The sequence below is a fragment of the Chelon labrosus genome (genome assembly GCF_963514085.1).
Source record: "Chelon labrosus genome assembly, chromosome: 14".
NCBI lineage: Eukaryota > Metazoa > Chordata > Actinopteri > Mugiliformes > Mugilidae > Chelon > Chelon labrosus.
The window spans coordinates 18,353,382-18,376,647 of record NC_140347.1 but is presented as its reverse complement, the minus strand read 5'-3'; the positions used below and the strand labels follow the sequence as shown (position 1 = coordinate 18,376,647).

Sequence of the window (23,266 nt, the reverse complement as noted above, 5' to 3'; positions counted from 1 at the left end):
AGACTTCCTAAAATGGTATACATGCACACACTCATATTAATCAGTTACGCCGTTAAATCTTGAAAGCACCGCCGCACTCTTGTGCTCCTGAGTCACACCAGAGTGTGTTAAGGTCAAGAGATCCACTTGGGCCGGCATCAGCCATCAGGGTTGACATAGCCAAGATGTTGGGGTCCCTCTGGGTGTGTGGCATTTCTTCACTGCTGTGCTTCATAAGGAAGATAGTACAGTCAGTACAGCTGTTATCTACTGGGAGAGGGCGAGCAGTAGTGCTGTATTTGTACGTGATGTTGTCACTGACTGTGCTCTGCGTATTCATTTATTCCAGGTCCTTGTGTGAAGCTCCTGGAGGACTACGTTATAGGAAGTTGCAGTGTGGAGAAGCCTCATCATCAGTTAGTACAACTTGATTTTACATGGCCGAATGCCTGTACATTGGTTATCTAGGATACATACACTGATCAGGGTTAACATTATGACCACCTTCCTAATATTGTGTAGGTCTCCCTTGTGCCTCCAAAACAGCTGTTGGGCCTTCTGAGGGTGTCCTGTGGTGTCTGGCAACAGAATGTTGTTAGTGGGGGCCTTTGGGTCCTATTGGTTGAGGGGAGGGGCCTCTGTGGATCATCCCACAGATACTTGATCAGTTTGGGATCTAGTGAATTTGGAGGCCAGGTCAACACCTTGTGCTGTTGTTCATGTTTTTTGAGTTGTTCCTAAAACGTTTTTGTGTGTGTGTCTGTGTCAGGCTGCATCCTGCTGGGGAGTGTCATCAAGGAGTGTCATTGCTGTGGGGTGGGGGTGTCTGGTCTCTTATAGGTGGTCCAAAAGTTTAATGTTGTGGCTGATCGGTGCTTATCAGGAGATTTTTTTCTCCACTAAATTAATCTGGCAGCTGGAACAATGTGTTATTCTGTAATTGCGGCACCTAGCGGTCTCTGATCACAGATGCTGTTTTATTTTTATTTTAATCCTATAACAGTGGTAAGGTATGAGGCATTACAACCTCCGCTCCACACAACCAAAGACAGTGACATGTTCAGAGGTCATTTAGTTTATTTTGTAGTCTTTCTTCAGTGCTCTTCTTACAGTGGCCTTACAGTTACATGATTGCAGAGAGTACATCAGCATTAGGCGGGGTGTAGCCGACCGCAGGTGTCAACTGGCAGCTTCTGACCTGGCCGCAGCCCATCGGGTTTTTTGGGAACATCACGGACTTTGAGGAGGAGGATTGTGTCAGACGTTGTGAGACAACAGCAGCTCGCACGGGGAACAACAGACGCAATCAAGTATTAATAAACACGTTTACAGCAACATAAATTACATTTTCACAGTCGTCTGGGTAGCGTGGGTGACCTTGCTTCCTGAAACAAACCTCGGTGCAGCTGAGGCGACGGGCCCAGGTTCTATAACTATCATCACTACACACATTAAACAGGACAGAGACGTAGAACTCATAGCTCCATTCAACCAAAAAAACATGTGTCCTTCTGTCTGCTGATGACTGGATTCATTCAGGACCAATAATCTTTAGCCTTCTTCTGCTATTTAAACAAAAGATGCATATTCTCATTTTGCAACAGTTTTTAGTCTTTTCATCAGTCAATTAATCGATTTGTTGAAAAAATTAAACGCACATCAAAGATTTTCCCTTCCTCAGTTTATAACCGTGTCCTCTCTTACGGGGCTTCAGACCTTGTTGGCGTGTAATGGTGAAAGGAAAAACAAGTGGCTATGTGAAGATATTACTCAGTGTGATTACATGTATTATTACGCGTGGCTAAATCAAGCATATCTGAAACCAGCGGTCTGAGGTACATTTCGAGAACTCTGCATCTGAGGCAGTTTCCGAGTGTTAATAAAAAATACCACTGCCCTCAAATCACAAAACAGCCTGCATACAGGAGACTGTAGGGATGGTTTAGTGAATCATTGATCAGTACCGAAGCCTCAGTGATAACTTCACTGAGTCCTAACATTTCTGAATTTGTGCATTTTCTTTTTATCTTATCTCCTGACGTTGCTATTTGTGCCAATTAAATGTCACCGGAGCTCGATGAGGCCGATGAAGAAGGCTCTGATAGAGACCTGTGTGAAGGACAGGTACATGTGTTATAGCTGCGTCGTTACATGCGCTACAGGTGAATCCCTTAATGTACCGTGCATTGGCGCTCACCGAGCACCTGCTGTGGCGTGAATAATCATAATATCTAAAAACTGCACAAATACAGTCTGTTTGTCAAAATACTTTTCACGTAAAAGGAAGGAATGTTTCCCCCCCCCTCAGATCAGATCACAGGTGGAACCAGAGCATGGAGGCCGCACCGATCCACGTAGTGTCTGCTGTCTGTCTCGGGATGTTCTGTGGTTGACTACCTGCCTCGAAGACAAACTGACGCGGGGCCATTTGTTAGTAAACTAGTTCCAGTCTGTGACTCAGATTCAGACAGGTAATACGCAGTCAGGCTGACTCTTATCAGGAGAGCCAGTCAAGTGGCAATGCTACAGTTTGACCACAGTGTGGCGTGGTTTCCCTCGGCTTCAGTCAGTGGGGCTCAGCAGCCGGTTGGTCACAGTGGAAGGCACATTCAGGACGGCTCAGTAGCCAACAGGCACATTCTCAGGACAGTGCGTTAGATTTTAGGCCTCCAGCCCTGTATGAACTGAGTGATCTTGGTCACGTGGAGTCGGCTCAGGTGGAAGTCATGTGACAGGATGTCCTCGGTCAGCTGCACCAGGAGGCTGCCGTCTATTCGCTCCCTCTGGAACACGGACACGGCTGCCTCTGATAGGCCGATGAACCTCAGGCAGGCTGACACCTCCTCCAGCGACAGCACGGACAGGTCAGCTGGGGGCCGCCAGGTGGGATCGGGCGGCGGGGACAAGCCCTCGGTGACCCCCGTGGACGCCCCGCCGCCCTCTGCGCCCCTTGACGAATCTGCGGCAGGATTGGCGGCGGCGGCGGGCTCGGGTGAGGGGCAGGGGGACTGGCGGTTGAAGGGGTTCAGCGCGCCGAAGGGAGCGAATCGACTCTGCGGGGGCGGCGGCCTGAGTCGAGGTCCAGAGGACGTGAAGGAGTCTACCCACGGCTCTGCCCAGGTGGCCTGCGCGGGCTGAGGAATGGCTGTGTTGTCTGCAGGGACGGCAGAGGCTGGCTCGGGACTCCCGGGGTTAGGGGCAGGGCAGTCCGCCCAGGAGCAGGGGTAGCAATAGAGGGAGGTATCTGGGGAGGGCGAGCAGCTGGGACAGAACAGGAGAAAGACACATTAGCTTCCATTTAAATCTGGCACTTTTTAACAAATCACACAATATCTACAACAGTATTTCCAGCAACTACATGTGGAAAATTGACATTAAAATGCTGTAGACACAATATTTATACAGACATCTAATTACGTTATATATACTCTACCCCACACTTAGTCCATTTAGTGTCTGTCCTGAAGCTTCCAGCCATAATGCTTTGTCATCAGCAGATAGTTCTATATACACTCACTTGCCAGTTCATAGGTACACTAGTGAAAACAAATGCATCCTAGAAAGGCCTCCAAAACTATTCATACAAATAAGTCCAAATAAATGTGGTGTCAAGGTTGATTTGTGGCATGAAAAGTCATATAGTACCTGTCCTGCAGTCCGGAGGAGTAGAAGGAGAGGTTGGGCCTCGGGGAGGTGGAGGTTTTGGGGAAGCGAGGCGGAACAGGAGGGCTGGGAGCCGGACTGGAGATGGAGCCTCCTTTAGAGCAGCGAGGGGGAACCGGAGGGGCGATCAAGTAACGACATTCCTCTCTCACCTACACACACGCGCGCACACACACATAACAACATACACAATAGCAAAAAAAAGAAAAAAGTCAACTCCTAAAACTTCTCCGGGGGTTTAATATGAGTGTGTGTGCGCTCCGCTTGGTAAATGTCAAACTCTGTGACCTTTACACCTCAAACAAACTCCCCTCGCACACACAGTAGCTTCACACACAAAGACACACACACACACACACTCTGAGTGTCTTGGCAGGCTAAATATCAGGGAATGAGGAACGCTATGTGTGACAGGGTATAATCCAGTTGCAGAGCAGATAATATCAAACGCCCACACAAACCTTTTTGCACCGCCCCCCTCTCGCTCTGAGAGACCACATGTGACCCGAACAAACACCTCACACACTAACAGAAAAACACTGGAGGAGAACCTAATGACACCTAAATGTGATCAAGGATGTCTTCCATTAGCTTTCTTGTATCACATATAACACATCTCAGGTTGAACGTGGGATGCATAAATAACATATTGGACTCTGATAATGCATATACAGCGATCAGGCATAACATTATGACCACCTTCCTAATATTGTGTAGGTCTCCCTTGTGCCTCCAAAACAGTTGTGACTCATCAGAGAATGGACATGGACCTTCTGAGGGTGTCCTGTGGTGTCTGGCAACAGGATGTTGTTAGTGGGGGCCTTTGGGTCCTATGGGTTGAGGGGAGGGGCCTCTGTGGATCATCCCACAGATACTTGATCAGTTTGGGATCTAGTGAATTTGGAGGCCAGGTCAACACCTTGTGCTGTTCTTCATGATTTTTTGAGTTGTTCCTAAACCGTTTTTGTGTGTGTGCCTGTGTCAGGCTGCATCCTGCTGCCATCAAGGAGTGTCATTGCTATGGGGTGGGGGTGGATGGTCTGGTCTAGGTGGGTGCTACATGTCTAAGTAACATCCACACGAATGTCAAATCCAAAAGTTTCCCAGCAGAACATTGAATTGTCACACGATGGTCAATGTTATTCACTTCTCCTGTCAGTGGTCATAAAGTTGTGGCTGATCGGTGTATCTGACACTCTAGCTAGCATTGCAATTAGATTTCATGCTTTAGTCAGATGTATGTTTATCTCGTTCTTTCTGTTGCTCTCTCCTCCTCCTTGTTTTTCAACCGAAACAGTGATAACTCATATTTTTAAAAAGCACATAAATGAACTTACACAGCATATATAATACATTCTTAATAAATACAATTCTTTATACCATAGTGTATATCGAAAACGGTAGAGGTAATAAAGTCACTGGTAATCAGTACAGAAGAGTTGGTCAGTTACTGCTACAAAAAAAATTTGAATAGCGTTATTAATAGCACAATGGCAGTTGTAATAGGTAAATGCCAACCAAATAACCAAACGAGTGTTCGGATATCTTTATTTAAAGTTTGTGGTGCTCATATGTTATCACCATTGACCTCATTAGGTCTCTACCCCATGGAGACCTAATGAGAAAACCTAGGGAGGAAGGATTAGGGCTGAGTAACAGTTTCTACTCTGGTTTTGTAATAGAGCTATTACTATTTCTGCACACAACGGCGTTGTAAAATAAACATGCTGGATTAATCGACCTCAGTAACGGACTCATTACACATACCAAAATGTGCCAAATGTTCTCTGTGTCCTGCATCTCGAGTTTGAGATTAAGATTAGTTTCATATAATTGAATTGAACTGAATATCTTTGTGGTTTGGAACAAAATACGCAATGTGACATCACTTATGTTTCCAGGAATTTCAGATTTTTTTTTTTTTGCCAATGGGATTCAGTCCTATGTTTGACACAGTAATCAACGATAAATGCAGTCCTTATAATATTAATATTAACAACTGCAAACTCTAAATGATTTAAGTTGAAGTGCAGTCACAGAAAAACAGAATCCCCTAAATTAAAGCACCAAACAGGGTTGAGACGGCATTAGTTTTCTGTTTTTACCATAAGAAACAATTAGAACGTTGCTCTGTGGCCATCTTTTGAAATGAAATCAATACTAAGTTGGTCAATCTTAAGACCAAAGACTCCATCAGTATTATACTCATTTACCCACGAGAATAAACTCCCTCTGTACCTTTCATTGAATTACCGCATACAGTTTCTAGTTCACTGTTTCCGTTGGCCACGGGGGACACTAGGACATGCTAGCACAATTGTATGTATGTATTCATGTGTTGTGAGCGTAGTGCAGTGTACAGCAACATTTCCAGGAAGTCAGTGTGTGTTTGTGTGTGGACGAGGTTTAAAAGCTGTAATGTATGAATAATTCAAGCCAGGCATCCTGACTTTTAACAGCCGGATGCTGTTGTGGACAGATAAGGATAATGAGAGACAGAAGGATGAAGGGTAGGACAGGAGTCGAGAACTGGGCTGAAACTCACAGCATCAGATTTTGGAGGTACAGGAGGTGGGGTAGACACTCTTGTCACCATGGTACCAAGAGAACCATCCAATGAGGAAGACGAATGGAAGGATATGAGGTTTGGCTCCTTTCCCAAGCCCTCCGCGTTTTGATTGGTCCACAGTTCCTCGTAAGGGATTTCCTCACTGGTCCTCATTTCAGCCTCGGTCCACTCGGGAGTCACATACTCCCTCTCCTCACCTGGTCCCTCCCCCAGACGCTCTCCAAGAGAGTCCCTGCAGCGCTGTGACACACTGTCTGAAACCCCGCTGACGTACCCGCACATTGAGAGGCGCTGCAGTGCCGGCGCCAACGAGTCCTGACCCGACACGCACATGCGAGAGCGCCGCGGGCTCACGCACTCCTCCGTCATACACTCCAACTCCGGCCGGGTTTCTCTGACAGCACGAGAGTAGGCGTCGGGGTCAAACGCATGACGCAGCAGGAGGCTCTCCAGCGCTGCCGTGTGGACGGAGGCCTCGGCCACGTTGAAGCGGGGCATGCATCGCAGCAACAAGAAGTGGGAGGGGGACACTTCCTGACGGCGGAGCACCATGCAGAGCACCACCGTCTTGCTGACGATGTTGAGCAGTTTGTAGCGGTGGCCCTCCCGCACCGCGTGGCGGTCGTAGAGGTTTCTCGGTGGCCGTGACGGGACAGACACATTGACAGGGAGGCGAACTCTCTCTATGATGCTCCGTACGGTGTGCTCCCCTCCCAGCATGCCTTGCTCCAGTGGGGAGCGAGTGCAAAAGCGTCCACGGCAGCCAAACGGCAAGCTGACACTCTGATTGGTGCGATGGTTCATACAGACCAGGCAGGGAGTTTTACCTGAAGACACAGAGACGGTAAAATGGATTAATATATAATCCGCTGTAGGTTTGCTCATATTAGTAGAACTGTATATGTAGAAACGTTTGCGGCACGTGGGGGTTAAAAGGATCCTGTACTTACTTCTTGGAGTCTTTCCCAGGCGTCTCAGGAGCGCGCTCAGCCCTGACTTTTCCTTAGAGGGTGTGGCACAAAGGAGCTCCGCCTTCCCCATGAGTGACAGCTCATCTCCAGCCTGCAGAGTGAAGCTGTAGGGCTCGCTGTCCTCACTGAACTCCCCTGAAACCACCTGCAGCACACACGTGCATATTTATACATATGTGGTATTGCATGACAGCAAGTACAGACGCAGCGAGTCAGTGGGTTGTACTACAAGACTACCGGGAGCTAAACAGGAAGTGAGCGGCGCTAACCTTGACACTGAAAGTGATCGTCTCCATGACAAAGACCCGGTCAGGGAAGACTCCGGCAACTTCCTCCACGCTGGAGAAATACTGCACCGGATCCCTGACGTCCCGGTCTTCATCCAACAACTTGAACTTTCCTACGAAGAAAGGGATGAGACAAGTAAGTAAGGAGGTGAAGGAAGTGTAACGCAAATTAAATTCAGAGAGTTTTAGCGATGACAGGTGAAAAAACCTTTGTCGATGTGACATGGAGGATACGAAGTTGAAGGAATCTCAGCTGTAAGGCCAAAAAAAACTTCTGCTCCAAGTAAACTTCATCCACTACTTAGGTTCCTATCTCCAAATTCACAATGCTGATAGAGGGTTCGTAATGGTAGATGAACCTAGATGGAACAGCATTGCTGACGGTATTTTCATACTCAGAGCAATAACAACGAAGAAGAGCTATCAGTGTCTATACAGTATCAAAACTTGTTTTGTTCTGCTTAGGGAAACATTGTTTGACCAACTGGTAGCTACAAAAAGATGGATGACGAGCAAAACGCTTCAGAAAGGAGTCCAAGAAGATACAGGAAGTGAGGCAAGACGTTGAGATAATTAAGAAGAGAAGAGCGGAGGAGTCCCAGACGTCAGGAGAAAGGTCAAAAAGAGACTGATTGCGATGAGATGAAAGAAAAGAAAAAAAGAAGAGGAAGTTGAAAAGTTGTTTTTGTCTTCCCTCAGTCTCTGTTGTAAAAGCACACACACACACACATCCCGCAGTAGACACTGTTTGGACGAGGAGAATACAAAGACACCTCCGTGACCTATGACCTGGCACCAGCTCCCTGCCAATCGACAGTCGACGGGGTTGGCATGGCAACCAATAAAGGACCCCCATTCTCACGCAGAGCAGAGACACATCACCATGGAGACACACACACACACACACACAAGTCTCTCTCTCTCTCTCTCTCTCTCTCTCTCTCTCTCTCTCTCTCTCTCCATTTGACCACTTCTTCCCCTTGCTCATCCCCTCCTCTGTCTGTAAATATTTCACACTCATCCACTCCAGTGTTGTCTTATGTGTCACTTTTCAAGGAACCATTTATGGCTAAAAACCCAGTCTTGTTTAAAAAGCTATTTTAATAGTCCTCACATTATGTTTTATTCTTATTTCATCAGATAACAAACGAACGACTATAACCTTCCAAGGATCCTCTCTTTTTTTCTCACAGAGTGTTTGTCAGGGTAGAGAGAGATGAGAAAGTTTTTTTTGTCTGGGAGGCAGCGCAGAATACCAAACTCAGCCACCCTCTATGCCAGCACCCCCCTCCTCCTCCCCCTCCTCATCCTCCTCTCTCTTCTCTCCCCCTCTCCTCTTTCTCATCCAACCCCCCACCTCCCAATTCAAACAGAGCCCCCAGGATGAGGAGCTTCCACCCACCGAACAATACCAGCAAGTGCTACTTTTCCAACACCACCTCCCTTCCCCCAAACAAATGACAGGCAGAGGAGGAGGAGGAGGGGTTGAAATGAAACAGGGTTTACAACCAAACTAAACAAACCTCCGCTCGATTCCTGGAGCTTCTCGTAAGTAATGGGATTATTAAGCTGGGACAAAACAGAGATGTGACACTGTTATTAACGACATACTCCAGGCTGAGGTCTTTAAATGCCGACACATAACACTATGGCTGCTAGCTGCATGTTCCAAGGGTTGGTCTGGCGCCACTTGCTCCACTGAACCCCATTCATGACAAGAGATCATTCAGTTTTTCTGTCCTCTACGCTTGTGTCATCCTCTCACTGAAGGGCAGAGGAGGATTCAGACGGACTGAGAGGATGAGAAGGAGGGAGCATCCTGTTGTCCGTCCCAGGGGTAAACCTATATTGCTCTCATCCTAAGCTTATTTAGACTTCCTGCATGAGGTCATCTCTGAGACGTTAGCTCATCGCGAGTGACGGCCTCCGATACCACAACAACACACCTGGCTGTTGTGTTCACTGAAAATGCATTGTAAACTAAAGAGGATGCTGGGTTGATGTGTTGCTGCGGGGTCCGGCAACAGAGATGTCAGAAAGGGAAAGCAACTAAAGTCTGTCCAGTTTACTAGTGCGCTATAAACACAGATATGCTAGCCTATTTCAACAAACGGACTAGTGGAAACAATGAAAAGTTAAATGTCATAACCAAAAATGGACATAATAATAAATAAATCCTAGAGCAAGATGTTTTTCTTGCAGCTTTTCTACTCGGCCGGACTTTTCATGCTCACATTGAAAGGATGTACTGACACTAAACACAACTAAACTTCCAATTAATTTGAGCACGGGAGCCCCTGATGTATAAGACATCAGAAAGCTAAACTTTATTTTAGTCACACCACAGTCTAAGATTACAGTCATGTTCACATCATGTAAAATACTATGGAAGTAGTTCTAAATGAAGCTCATTGAGGTTTATAACAGATCCCTTTTCGGATTCTTTTGACAGCGAGCCCTGTAGGAAATGAGACTATAATTGTCAAAACCTCAAGACATCTAACCAGAACTTAAGCCATGGCAACAGCCTGATTGCTGATTGTTCAGGGGATTATTAAAGGGTTGGCACTTCTGTAAAACTGCACATCAAACGACAACCGATTTGACTAGACAGTAAAACTATTTGGGAGAGTCTGGCTAAAGGCTTATTTAAGGTACATGTAACCCACTACACACAATACTTGTGTGCTCGTAAGTCTGGCTCGCTCTGTAAACACACCACCCAAATACTACTAGTCAGCCCTGTGTCTTTTTTGCCAGTCGGGTTAATTTTTGTTTCTACTTCCTGCTTCACTTTCAACAATGGCGACTGAAACTTTCGCCAGAACGGGGTTTAGTGGAGCGAGTCATACAAATGTTTGTATCTCCGAACATCCTCAGTTAACCTTTCCTTGATGTGTTCCATCTTTATTGATCCAAAACCATCAATTCGAAGATTGTGGAGATGGAGAAGCAGCCGGAAATACTAAAGCAGAAACACGCTACTACCAAGTGGACCAATCACAGCTCTTGTGGTCTGCATCGGCGTGGTGCGTAGTTACATTTCTGGGGAGGAGCACGTCAGCTATGGCGTCAAATTGACTATCAATTCTCTTTACGGTGTGTTGAAGTGCAAATTTTTGGTCCAGACAGTCGATGTCAGTTTGGTGTGTTCATACTTTAAGGGAGGATTATTATTTAAGATAGAAATCCTGGACTTTACTTTGTGTCAGGTACAAGTGTTTATACGTATCCAATATCCATCATGTTTTACATAAAAAAACTTTTGTGTGGCTCTGTATCACATTTTCCAAAGATGGAAACATAATCTTGATGCTAATGGAAGATGCTATTAAATTCTATTATGGGATGCAGACTTCAAATCTGCATCCCACTTTCTGTTGATCCCATTGTGGTCATTCATTTTAGACACTAAGTCACTGGAATAACACTTTGAGGATAGCCTGGTAATATTGTACTTTACTGGATAGTCTCTATTCACTTAATACATGTTGCTTCCATGAATATTCATTTATTTATTATTTCAATTTGTTTATTTTTTCTATGTTGGAAATACTGGCGGCCACGCGCTTCCGACGAGAAATGCTGAAATCTCTAAAATGACAATGATGTCAGCGCGCCGCCTCCCAACCAAACGGTCTTTCATTCTCCCGAAAAGGAGCCTGAGAGGCGGCGGCAGTGTGAGGTGACATCAGCGCTCCATCAGTGGAGGAAGCAACGGAGAGGAGGCATTAAGATCCAGTTACACAGCGAATGATGTGAATGGGCTGAGAGTCGGAACAATGGGATCGCGGGGATGATCTCCGGTGAGGTCATCCTGGCTAGACTCATTCAGCAGGAGGGAGACAAGTCAATGGACAGGAGGAGTCGGGGAAGGTCACGTGGTGGCAGGTTGGATGTATGAATGAAGCGATTGAAGTTTCATTATTGTATTACTGAATATTTTTAAATGTGACAAGTTGCACTACAGCAACTTTTGCGCACCCTAAGTTGAAATAATTTTATTATCTACTGTCTGACAATATCATACACCTGTTCATATAAGCATGTTACAGCTCATGTTTGAAGCCATGTAATGATTAGACTGAGTGACTGAAACGAAGACTGGTTTACTCATGGCTACTCTATATCTTTAGTCCAATATTTTATACATAACTGCCAAAAATGTATTTTTATTTATTCGGTATAATTGAAATTTCCAGTAGAATTTGAAAGTATTGTACAACAGAATGGCTGCACAGCATGAACTCCTGCAAAGTAGGAGTAGTCACATCAAGTATAAACTAACTTAAATGATGGAAAGTGAGGAAGCTATTGTTTACTTCCCGGGAATTTTAGTTGCATCAAACAATTACCGCCAACATCGCCTCACGTCTCCAGTGTCTGGTCCAAGAAGCTGCACTTAAACCACACAGCAAAGACAATGAATGAAAAGAACTCTTCAGACCACCTGGTGGCACTAGTAACGTTGGAAACTAGAAGAGCTACTTTTAGCTAGGAGGCTAGGAAACTAGGAAGCGCTACCAGTGTCATAACATTTGCAAATCTGAATGTTCAGATTAGATGAAGATGTCAAATAAGAAGAGTATTCTGCGTGCCCTTTGTTGTTTTGTTGATTTTGGTCACTTCGATTTCTCTTCTCATGCACCATTTTGCTAAAATGAAGAACTTGGAATCTAAGTAATCTCTCTGATCGTCTCGTTCCACAGCCAGTTCAACATACTGAACTGCCGCCGGCAAGGGTGTGACTCGCCCCAAATAATGTTGTCTTAACACCTGACAACGTCACAGGAATGCAGAAGGCTTGTGTTGTTCAACCTAGAAGCCTCAAAATCATAAGCCGCATGGATTAAATCATGAATTGTGAGTGGGAACGCTTTGTGAAGCTCATTCATTTAATTTCATTGAATCTAAGAGTTTATGTTTCGTTTCTGGGTTACGTCAAACTTCATGCTTTTGATTGTTCAGAGCTGAATAAAACTGTTATCAGCTTGGTTCCCATTGGGATTAAGGTATTAGACGTTGAGCTCTGAGCATGAACTTTAAAAGTTCATGCTGATCAATGGTGCAACTGCATTATGTCATTAACCAAACAAGAGAATGAAAACAAGCGGCTTTTGGCTGATATTTCAACACAAAAGACAACAGTATTTTCCTCTATTGGCCTATCAGTTTACTTCGTCTCGCCTCCTCTCAAAGGAAGACAAATTCCCCCACCAAAAATAGAACAAATGGAAAACTTTGACCTTGTGACTAAAATGTTTATTTATTTTTACCCCTGGAGGAAATGGACATTTAAGGGGAAATTGGTATATTTAGGGCGTGGGCAGAATTTTGGCCGGCCATGTTCGTGCCTGCGTGTCTGCGTGCTCACCCTGGTACTGCAGAGGGATGTCAATCTTGGGTCCGATCACGTAGTGGCCCTCCTCCAAGCTGTGGGCCGTCACCGTGGTCCACTGACGGCAGGAGTGTAGGAGCACCACATCCTCCTCTGACAGGCCCTCCACACATTCACCTGCGACATACAAGATCGACACACAAAAAAGCATGTTTGCCTTTTACACTCCTAAGGTCACACAAAGTCGCTTAGTAATGGAAAACACTCAAACACCCTCGCACACACAGACGCGTGCACTCAGGATTCAGTGTTCATAATTACCACCATCAGTGACGGTTCAGCACCCCTAACCACGGCCCTGCTATGCAACTGGCAACCTACTATTACACAGCTGTCCCCCCCCACCCCGCACACACACACACACACACACACACACACACACACAAACAGCTCTCTGGCTTTCACAAGAGCTGTGTAGCACAGCAGCATTGATTTCTGCTGATAGCACAGTGGTACAATTCAATCACACACACACAGCTGTTAGAGTTGAGTGTAGCAATCATGTTGATGGAGAGCTGAATATAAACACAGGGCAGAGGGAAAGGGTTTTAAGAAGAAACATAAAAGGTCATCAGCAAAACAATATATATTTTATAGAGTTTGTCTCACTGTCACACAAAGATTGACGTGTGTCATCGATATTTGCCAGAACCACAGCTGATTCCTTTGTCGTTTTGCAGGTATATCAATATATGATATGTGCATGTACACCAGTCAGCCGTCACGTTATGTCCACCTGCCTAACACTGTGTAATTCCCCTTTCTTTCCCATCAAGGCATGGACCGTTCTAGACGTCTGAATGTGTCCTGTGGTATCTGGGACCAAGATGTTAGCAGCAGATTCATTAAGTCCTCCAAGTTACAAGGTGAGGCCTCCGTGGATTTTACTTTTTTGTCTAGCACATCCCACAGATACTCAATTGGATTGGGATCCGGGGCATTTGGAGAACAAGTCAGCACCTTGGAATTGATTGAAAGCTTTGTGGCAGGGAGCATTATCCTACCATCAGGGAATACCGTTTCCATGTAATGATGAATACGGTCTGCAAGAATGCGTAGACAGATCAAAGCAACATTGACCGAAGCGTCAAACAGCCTCTGCCGGCTTTCCTTCTTCCCTTATTGCGTTTTGGAGCCATGTGTTAACCAGTTAAACGACGCACGTGCACCTGGTCATGCACGTAATGTCAAAGAAAACATGACTCATCGGGCCGGACCAGCTTCTTCCACTGCTCTGCTGTGCAGTTCTGATTGCTTGTGTGTCCATTGTAGACATTTTTGGCAGCGGACAGGCACCAGCATGGACACCCTGACTGGTCACAGCCTCGCACGTAGCAAGCTGTGATGCAGTGTGTGTCCCGACACCTCTCTGTCGGAACCGGCTTTAACTTTTTCAGCGATTTTGGCTACAGCTTTGGCTACGCTTTTCCTTCCTTGGATCACTTTTGATAGATACTGATCACTGCCGACCCGTAACAACTCCACAAGAGCTGCAGTTTAGTAGATACCCATCAACTTGCCCATTTTTCCTGCTTCTAACAGGACAAAATGTTCACTTGCTGCCTGATACATCCCACCCACTGACAGGAGCTTTGATAGCGAGATAACCAATGTTATTTACCACCTACCATAAAGTTATGGCTGATTGGTACACAGGGAGAATTCCCTTTAATGTGCTTGTCACCATGCAGGCAGAGTAATTAATTGATAGCATGCAGTGTGGTGCAGTCATAAGTCCACCATCACTCTGAATCACATCGTTACGCACACATGCCGCCGAGCGACAGCGTCCCCATACAGATAAACACTGCTGTTGTTTGTTGATGTTACTATGAGAAGGATGGAATAAAGCTGCTGTCATCGCGCCCTGTTGTAAATAACTAACCACCAGTAGAGTTGCCTGGTTATGCAAACAAGGAGACACCTGTGGGGTAACTGTAGTGCAGTTAATAAACACCCACGGGTGCTCTTTTCTATACCATGCACACGCGCGTCGCCAGAAAGTAAGGTGCGTAATTTTCCGGGACCATGACACGGCTTTAGGGTGCGCGCTTTTGTCCACCGAGGAAAGTTGGAGGTTTTCTCCCTCCTCGTCGCCGCTCGTTAGTATTCACTACATTCACCAACAGATTACAGCATTTACATATGAAAAGAATTGAGCAGCACTTCAGCAGCACAACAGACACTTTGTGGCTTTCCGGGCCTCGCTGGACTCGAACAACTTTGGCCATGACACCCATCGCCCGTTCCCAAAGTAAAGACACCGACTCTGGGGAGGCAGGGGATCGTGTTGGAGGGGAAACATATATCAAATAAATGGAAAAAAACTCTGCAGAAATGTTACATTATGACTTCCTTTTGCATGTCAGCGGGTTAGTGTGAAGGAATAAGGTCGGCGTCCGAGTATTAAAGCCGCAGCTGCAGCAAAGTGGCCAGATTTGAGGAAAAATATTAACGGAAATACGGCCATAGTGTTTTCAAAATAAGAGTACCATGCAGTTCTTGCAGTCAATAAATCTTACTACCTAGTATTTTTTCTAATATATTTTTTAAGCAATTGGGGGAAAACAATATTTGTGAGGTTTATCTGAGAAGCTATTTTAACATCAAGCAAAGCTACATATTTATTTAGCCCATCAATCCAAAACACATTATCCCTGTTCGATTGAACCATCATAGAGTCACATATTTAATGAAATTTCATTATCAATAAATTGATTAATTTATTTGGGGTAAAACAATCTCATAAAAAGGGCAAATCAGTATTTATTTCTTATGTCATTTAGCATTGAACATGATAGTAGAGTTTAATGCAGTTTATTGATATAGCTTTAAGATTTTTTTGTGGGGGGGGGGGGGTTCCAGTGTATTAGCTATACACTGTATGCTGCTTAATTTAAAGTAAACACTTTTTATCCTATTTGTCTTTAAAAGAAACAAGTTTTTCCTTTTACATACATATGATTGCTGCTTTAAACTATTAAATTAGCTCAACTCTTGTTTAGATTACAGTCTAATGTGCACCCATTTATTAATTTATGTTCATAGACATTGAAAAGCATAATTCATCTCATCCAAAGTTTTATTTATTTATTTCTCTAAACAAGCACTGGCCAATTTGCGGATTTATTTTGAAAGTTTAGACCGGAAGCGTCGTTTTCTCCTGCCAACTTTGACGCTGTTAAAACGCTGCATACAGATTCTTCAGTAGATTTCTACACTTGCTCACACATCTCTCCATCGTTAAACTCATTAAACCCTATATAAACACACTTTTATCGATGAATATTTAACTTTTTTCCTCTCTTTCCCTAGCGATAAGTATTTATCATCACTGGAGTCACGGTTATCTGAACTACAGTGACATGAAAGCGTTAGTTAGTCAACAACAGTTGAAGAGAATACAACATGGCGAAAAGCTTTTAACCGGTTGGCGGTTTGAGGCACCTGGCTGAAGGCTACGGGGTCTCTTACCGTGAGCCAGGCGGATCAGAGTGGGCAGACGGAACTTGCTGACCACCGCGTCCAACGGCAGCGCCAACGGGCTCCAAGTGATCTCCGACAGGCTCGCCGACAACTTCTCCATCCTCCCGGGTCATCACGGTACCGGAGATAATGGTGATGGTGATGGCGAAGAGGGTGACGGCGGTGTTAGCGGTGACAGGGACGATGAAGAGGAGGACGGTGAGGGTGACGGTGGCGGTATAATGGCAAAGAGTTTCGCCATGTTTGAATGTAGGAGAGAGAGGGAGAGAGAGGGAGAGAGAGAGAGAGAGGGAGCGGGTGGGGGGGCAGTTAGAGTCGGTGCGCACGAGCGTAGGGAGGGAGCGCGAGCCCTCTCTCGTTCACTCTCACTCCCTGTCATCCAGCGCACCACAGTCAAAGTTTGAAGTAGGACAGCAGGTCCTCAACATTTTCTGGCCAAATACTGATCCATATCTAGACACCAAAAGCTTTATGAGCACGGAAATCACAGAGATAGGCCTTCTCAGTGACAGTAGGTTTGTTCCAAAAGTTTATTGAGCACAAAAATAACAGCAATGGACTCCATGGAAGTAGCTGTCAGGCCATTGTTTAGACCTGACTTTTGGGATATGTCTACTCGATGGAAGTAGGCCTATACCTAAAGTTTTATTCACAGAAATTACAGCAATATGGAAGACATATTAAGGCCTACTTTTATTTTTTTGAAAGTAGGGCACTGAGTTGGCCTAACTTTTGAGATATGACTACTCAGTGAAAGTAGGCATACTCCTAAATGGCCTACTTCCAAGACAACAAAACAGAAATGCCAGCAAAATGATTCAATGGATATAGAAGTAAGGCCTACTCAAGTCAGGCCATTGAGTTGACCTAACGTCTGAGATCAGCTTACTCAATGAAAGTCTTTTGGGTTAGGCCTACTTCTAAAAGCCCAAATGCTTTATGAAAACAGAAATGACAGCGATATGACTGAAAAAGTACTTTGGTCCACTCAGGTTAGGCCATTGAGTAGGCCTAACATTTACTCAATGGAAGTAGGCCTACTCCTAAATGGCCAACCTCAAAACAAAAAACAAAAAACAAAAAAACGTTATGAGCACAGAAATGACAGCGAAATGGATCAGTGGAAGTATTAGTATCCCATTGGGCACACCTAAACTTTGGGACCAGCCTACAGAATGGAAGTAGGCTTATACCTAGATTTTTATCCACGCAGAAATGACAGTGACATGAGCCAATGGAAGAAGTAGTTGGGACTACTGAAGTTAGGCCATTGAGAAGGCCTAACTTTTGAGACAGGCCTAATGGAAGTATGCATATGCCTAAATGACCTACTTCCAAAAAACTTAAAATGTTATGACCACTCAAATAACAGCATAATGACTCAATGGAAATAGTAGTAAGGTCCACTCAAGTTACGCCATTGAGTTGGCCTAACTTTTGAGATAGACCTACTCTGCCCATTTTGATAATTTCTTAGGATTTACTTCGTATATCATCACATCAATGACATAAAAACCTTGGCACAGGATGCAGCAATGACAGCTCCCCCGGAAACTCAGACCAGACTTTTATTTAATGATGTAATATTAAAATAGAACAAATTCATACCAGGCCAGTATCTCATGTCTCCTGCAAAAAGCAATCAGTTCATCTCAGTCCCAAGAGAGCAACTCTACAAGAGACAATGCCTCTATTACATTATTAAGAATGATAAAATCAGAGTAACTAAAGTCTGCTTTGTTGGGGATTTTATTTAATTGTAACACAGCTACAGTAGCCTATAACTCTTTTAGGTTAAATTTATTATTGAGAGGCTTTCCATACAAACAACAAGCCGTTACTTTGTTGGCATATTAAGTTAAATTAAATCATCTTATCATCCTATATAAAATATATTCACCTGTGTGTGTCCGTTGCATCACCAGAACAGTAGACACTATATTTCTGGCCCCAGGCAGAACTGTGATCAGCTCACTGAACCAAACTGTACAGAGAAACCTATTCATTTGGTATTGATTTTTGACAACGAATCAGTTGTGATGCCACAGTCAATTGTGCTTCAACCCAGAGTGAGTGCTTCAACAGAATCATAACAACTATTATAAATCAGAGCACCATTTAAACACATTTATTGTCAAAGTAATATGCTTAAGTGTTTGATTTTAGGTTCCCTCTGTTGTCACGGGGGCTTTCTCCCATCAAAACATTGCAGTTTTCAGCCTTCCCAGAATGAATAACCACATTGACACCCACTCAGCACCAAATATGGTTTAACTAGTTAAAATGCAAACCCAGACTGTGATCCAGTGGCCACAAATAGCTCACTCATTCCCATTTTTTCCCCAGATAAATATTGTCCAAAATGACCATGCTGTGACCTGGACTGAACCACCCCAAGGAGCTTTAATAAGTTGATATAGAATGGATTAGGATATTGTTTCCTCAACCACTACTCCACCACATTGGATATTTCTACAAACCAATGAGCCTTTATTTCCCATTTTTTATATTTGTGATCAACAGCAAAGTATAACTTAGTGTTGATATGTTAGTCAATGGATTTAATGCACAGCCAAGTATGAGTGCTTCATTACCCTAAATAACTAAACTACTAAAACTGTTCCAATTGTCTCGAGGCACCACAATCTTCTCTGTATTGTTCTCCTGTGGTTTTATTTTGATTACAATCTTTATTTTAGCTGTGTGTAGACATATACAAATGATTCCCTGCCATTGAAACACAAAATGAATCAGAAAAACTCAATGAAATTATCAAAGTTTAGGATATTATCTTTATTTCTTCCATATTAACAAAAAGTTAGAAGTTGTAACTTCCAGATTGGGGTCATTGAGCATTATCCTACAGCAGGCAGAGGGGTGGTCAGCATGTTGGAGAACTCAATGGGCAGGCTCTGAAAAAACAAAAAAAAAAACAAAGAGAGAGAGAGGACGTTTAATGACAAGAAAAATAGTGAAACTGTCCAGCCAAGCAAGGGCAGAGATGTGAATTTGTTCAGGCACCAAAAAAAACAAAAACATTCATTAGTGACATCTAGGGGTAAATAGGTGCAACTGCACAACCCTGAAACCAAACTTAAGAGTCCTAGAACATGAAACATCCCTGCAACATACACTGCCTGGCCAAAAAAAAAAAAAAGTCACCACCACGAAGAGAAAAAAAAAAGGTCCCACACTTTCATTGGACCGCCTTTAGCTTTGCTTACAGCACACATTCACTGTGGCATTGTTTCAATAAGCTTCTGCAATGTCACAAGATTTATTTCCATCCAGTGTTGCATTAATTTTTCACCAAGATCTTGTATTGATGATGGGAGAGTCTGACCACTGCCCAAAGCCTTTTCAAGCACATCCTGAAGATTCTCAATGAGGTTAAGGTCTGGACTCTGTGGTGGCCAATCCATGTGTGAAAATGATGTCTCATGCTCCCTGAACCACTCTTTCACTTTGAGCCCGATGAATCCTGGCATTGTCATCTTGGAATATGCCCGTGCCATCAGGGAAGAAAAAATCCATTGATGGAATAACCTGGTCATTCAGTATATTCAGGTAGTCAGCTGACCTCATTCTTTGGGCACATAATGTTGCTGAACCTAGACCTGAGCAACTGCAGCAACCCCAGATCATAGCACTGCCCCCACAGGCTTGTACAGTAGACACTAGGCATGATGGGTGGATCACTTCATCTGCCTCTCTTCTTACCCTGATGCCCCCATCACTCTGGAACAGGGTAAATCTGGACTCATCAGACCACATGACCTTCTTCCATTGCTCCAGAGTCCAATCTCTATGCTCCCTAGCAAATTGAAGCCTTTTTTTCCAGGTAGCCTCACTGATTAGTGGTTTTCTTAAGGCTACACAGCTGTTCAGTCCCAATCCCTTGAGTTCCCTTCACATTGTACGTGTGGAAATGCTCTTACTGTCACTATTAAACATAGCCCTGAGTTCTACTGTTGTTTTTCTTTGATTTGATTTCACCAAATGGTTAAGTGATCACCGATCACAATCAATCAGGATTTTTTTCCGACCACATTTCTTCCTCAAAGACGATGGTTCTCCACTATCCTTCCATTTTTTAATAACGCGTTGGACAGTTCTTAACCCAATTTTAGTAGTTTCTTCAATCTCCTTAGACGTTTTCTCTGCTTGATGCATGCCAATGATTTGACCCTTCTCAAACAGACTAACATCTTTTCCACGACCACAGGATGTGTCTTTCGACATGGTTGTTTAAGAAATGAGAAGCTAATTATCCATTAACTATCCAATAGGAGACTCGTACTTATTTGCTTAGTTAAATCCAGGTGGCGACTTTTTTTGGCCAGGCAGTGTATACTGGTTATGTCCTCATCAACCTTTGAGCACACCAAACCAAAAATGGCCAGAAACCGAAGGTGAACACTGATTTAAACTGTGGTCTCAAATGAGTACACACGCTTGGAGATGCTACTAATGATTTATGTTCTCTGCAACACATCATATCTATAACCAATTTAGTGCAGAATGACGTATTTAAAGGCTGTTGTTTTCATGACTATAAAAGAAAAAGACTTTCTCTCATCAGGATAGGACAAAATCAGATTTCCCATTTCCCAAACTTAATTATATAGTATGACTAAAAGTGGTACTTACTGCTCTTCACAGCCTTCTTGCCTGCAATGAGAAAAACACACATTTTATTAGCCACATTTACCACCAAACATGTTTAAATAACAGTGGTTTGTCACACATTTAATGATTTATTCAGCTTGTGAGAGATTCAGATTTAATTACACACCTATTTTCAAATTCAGTATAGTTGTCTTAAAACTTATCTAGAAACTGAGGATTATTCCTTTTGTTGTGCAGTGTATACAAGAGTGTACTCAACTCACCCTGCACTAATAAAGACCAGTGCAGTTACATGAATTGCAGTATCCCATTAAACAGCTGCATTCAGTTTGTAGTATTATGAAATACAGCTGCAAGTCCTGGTACAATCAAAAAGTCTTGAACTCACCTCCATAGGAAATTTTGTAGTACGCGAAGGTCATGATGCCCAGACCCACCCATATCTCTTGGTAGGCCTTAGTGTAGTAAGGGCGCATTAAGGACCACCAGTTTGCAAACACGCGTCCAGCCATCTGTAAGGAGAAAGCAGCAGCATACTATCAGGACAGAGTCCAGCAAATGACTTGAATAACATTTTATTTTCGTACAGGCATGGCCAGAACACCTGGATACCCGAAGAGACATGGTTTCAATATAGGGAGAAAGAGCCCACCAAACTTCATTTACAATTTCACCAGTTTTCAGATGTGTTCATGTGAACTAACTAACTTTAGATCATGTATAACTCATGGGAGCTCACACTAGTGCACTAAATAAATCATGCTGCACTCTTTTTGATTCAAACCAAACGTCAGAAACTATTTTTGTGTTCAGAAAATGTAAAACATAAAATAAAGTTGTTGCAGGACCCTTAATGCTAACTTGACCCTCAGCTGTTTGGGGTCTTACTAATGACTTTGCCCAGCTAGTGAAAAGCGACATAACGACATCTACTTCAGAGGTATTGGGGTAATACATGTAGTACATTTTTGAAAATTACACAGTGGCGTGTGTTCAATCGCTTACAGAATGAAGGCTTTTGGCTAAAGCTAATGTTGCTGCTAATATTCAACCTCGAATCTAGCTAGCATTCAGCTAAATCAGCCACAGCATTTCATGTATGCAGAACATGAGAAATAAGAGAATATTTACACGATAGCATATTGCAGTATTGCCTTGATTTAACGAACTACTTCAATCAATGAAGAGCTTATGACTAGCATCTCCTCTGCTGTAGAACAAGAGCGAAAGCTAACCAGCCTTAGCACAAAGCTAACTGGCTAGCTGAGTACATCTGCAAAAGTAGCCTATAAAACAATGGTAAGCTTCATTCTGAATCCCTGTCCTACTTTAACGGGTATTTTCTACTGTGATTAAAGTGATTTTTAATAAGTAAACGTAAACTGTACCCTTACCTTTCAGTTTGTCACGCTAGCTGTAGGAAGGTCAACACTGCGGCTGGAGCTAAACGTCAAAGTCGTGGTGAGAGAAGGCTTCTTCTACTGTCCACTGTCTGTAAGTACTTCATGTGTGGTTTGGTGAGTAGCGCCCCCACATGGTGGTTATAAGTACCTGATACCTGTCCAGCTGTATGTTGGCTCCACCTAGCGGATTTGAGGATAAACGCTAACCACAGTGGTCCTAACAAGCTTCCTTTGTTTCAGATTCAGATTCAGAAAACTTTATTTCTTTTAAAGCACAGCAAGCACCATGACGTGTACAAGACACTTGAAGGAACAAAAAAACAACAAAAAAAGAACAAAACAAAGTATATACAAAAGAAAAAAACTATGTCTGATGTAAACATGACTGTAAGAATAAAGTGAATAAAGAGCAAATGTAAACAGGAACTAAAGGGATTATATATTTACATGTTATTGCATATATAGTATAGTAATAAATATAATAAAATGAAAAATGAAAAATAAATAATACTTACAGATACAAATTAATGAACTGAAATACATCCAGTACAATCAGTGCTGATTTAAATAATTTAATTAACATTTAAGACATAGTTTTTTGTACATACTGTGTATTGTTCTATTTTTTTGTTCCTTAAAAGTGTCTTGTTCTTGCACGTTATGCTGCTCACATGTGCCTTAAATTGCCCGCCAGGGACAAATGTCTGAATCAATCTGAATCTGAAGTTAACTGTAAATAGTCAAGTCTGTGCTAGATTAGAGGGTTGCTCAACTTCCCGAAAACTCAGAAATACTCATGTGGCACTGTTGTTATGTTGTACTGGCTGCTGTATGGCGCCACAACAATAACCTTTTAGTGTGAAAATCCACCTGTCCTCACT

General features: G+C 43.5%; 1 protein-coding gene across 1 annotated transcript; it reads right to left on the bottom strand.

The window, feature by feature from the left end:
• Nucleotides 1-1,983: 1,983 nt before the first annotated feature.
• Nucleotides 1,984-16,539, bottom strand: gareml (GRB2 associated, regulator of MAPK1-like). Its single transcript, XM_084559679.1, has 7 exons — nt 16,342-16,539; nt 12,844-12,984; nt 7,452-7,582; nt 7,162-7,327; nt 6,188-7,038; nt 3,625-3,794; nt 1,984-3,240 (listed from the first exon to the last, which is right to left on the bottom strand). The coding sequence occupies exons 1-7, from the start codon at nt 16,451-16,453 to the stop codon at nt 2,634-2,636; spliced, it is 2,178 nt and encodes a 725-aa protein (XP_084415805.1). The 5' UTR covers nt 16,454-16,539; the 3' UTR covers nt 1,984-2,633.
• Between the last annotated feature and the right edge of the window lie 6,727 nt (nt 16,540-23,266).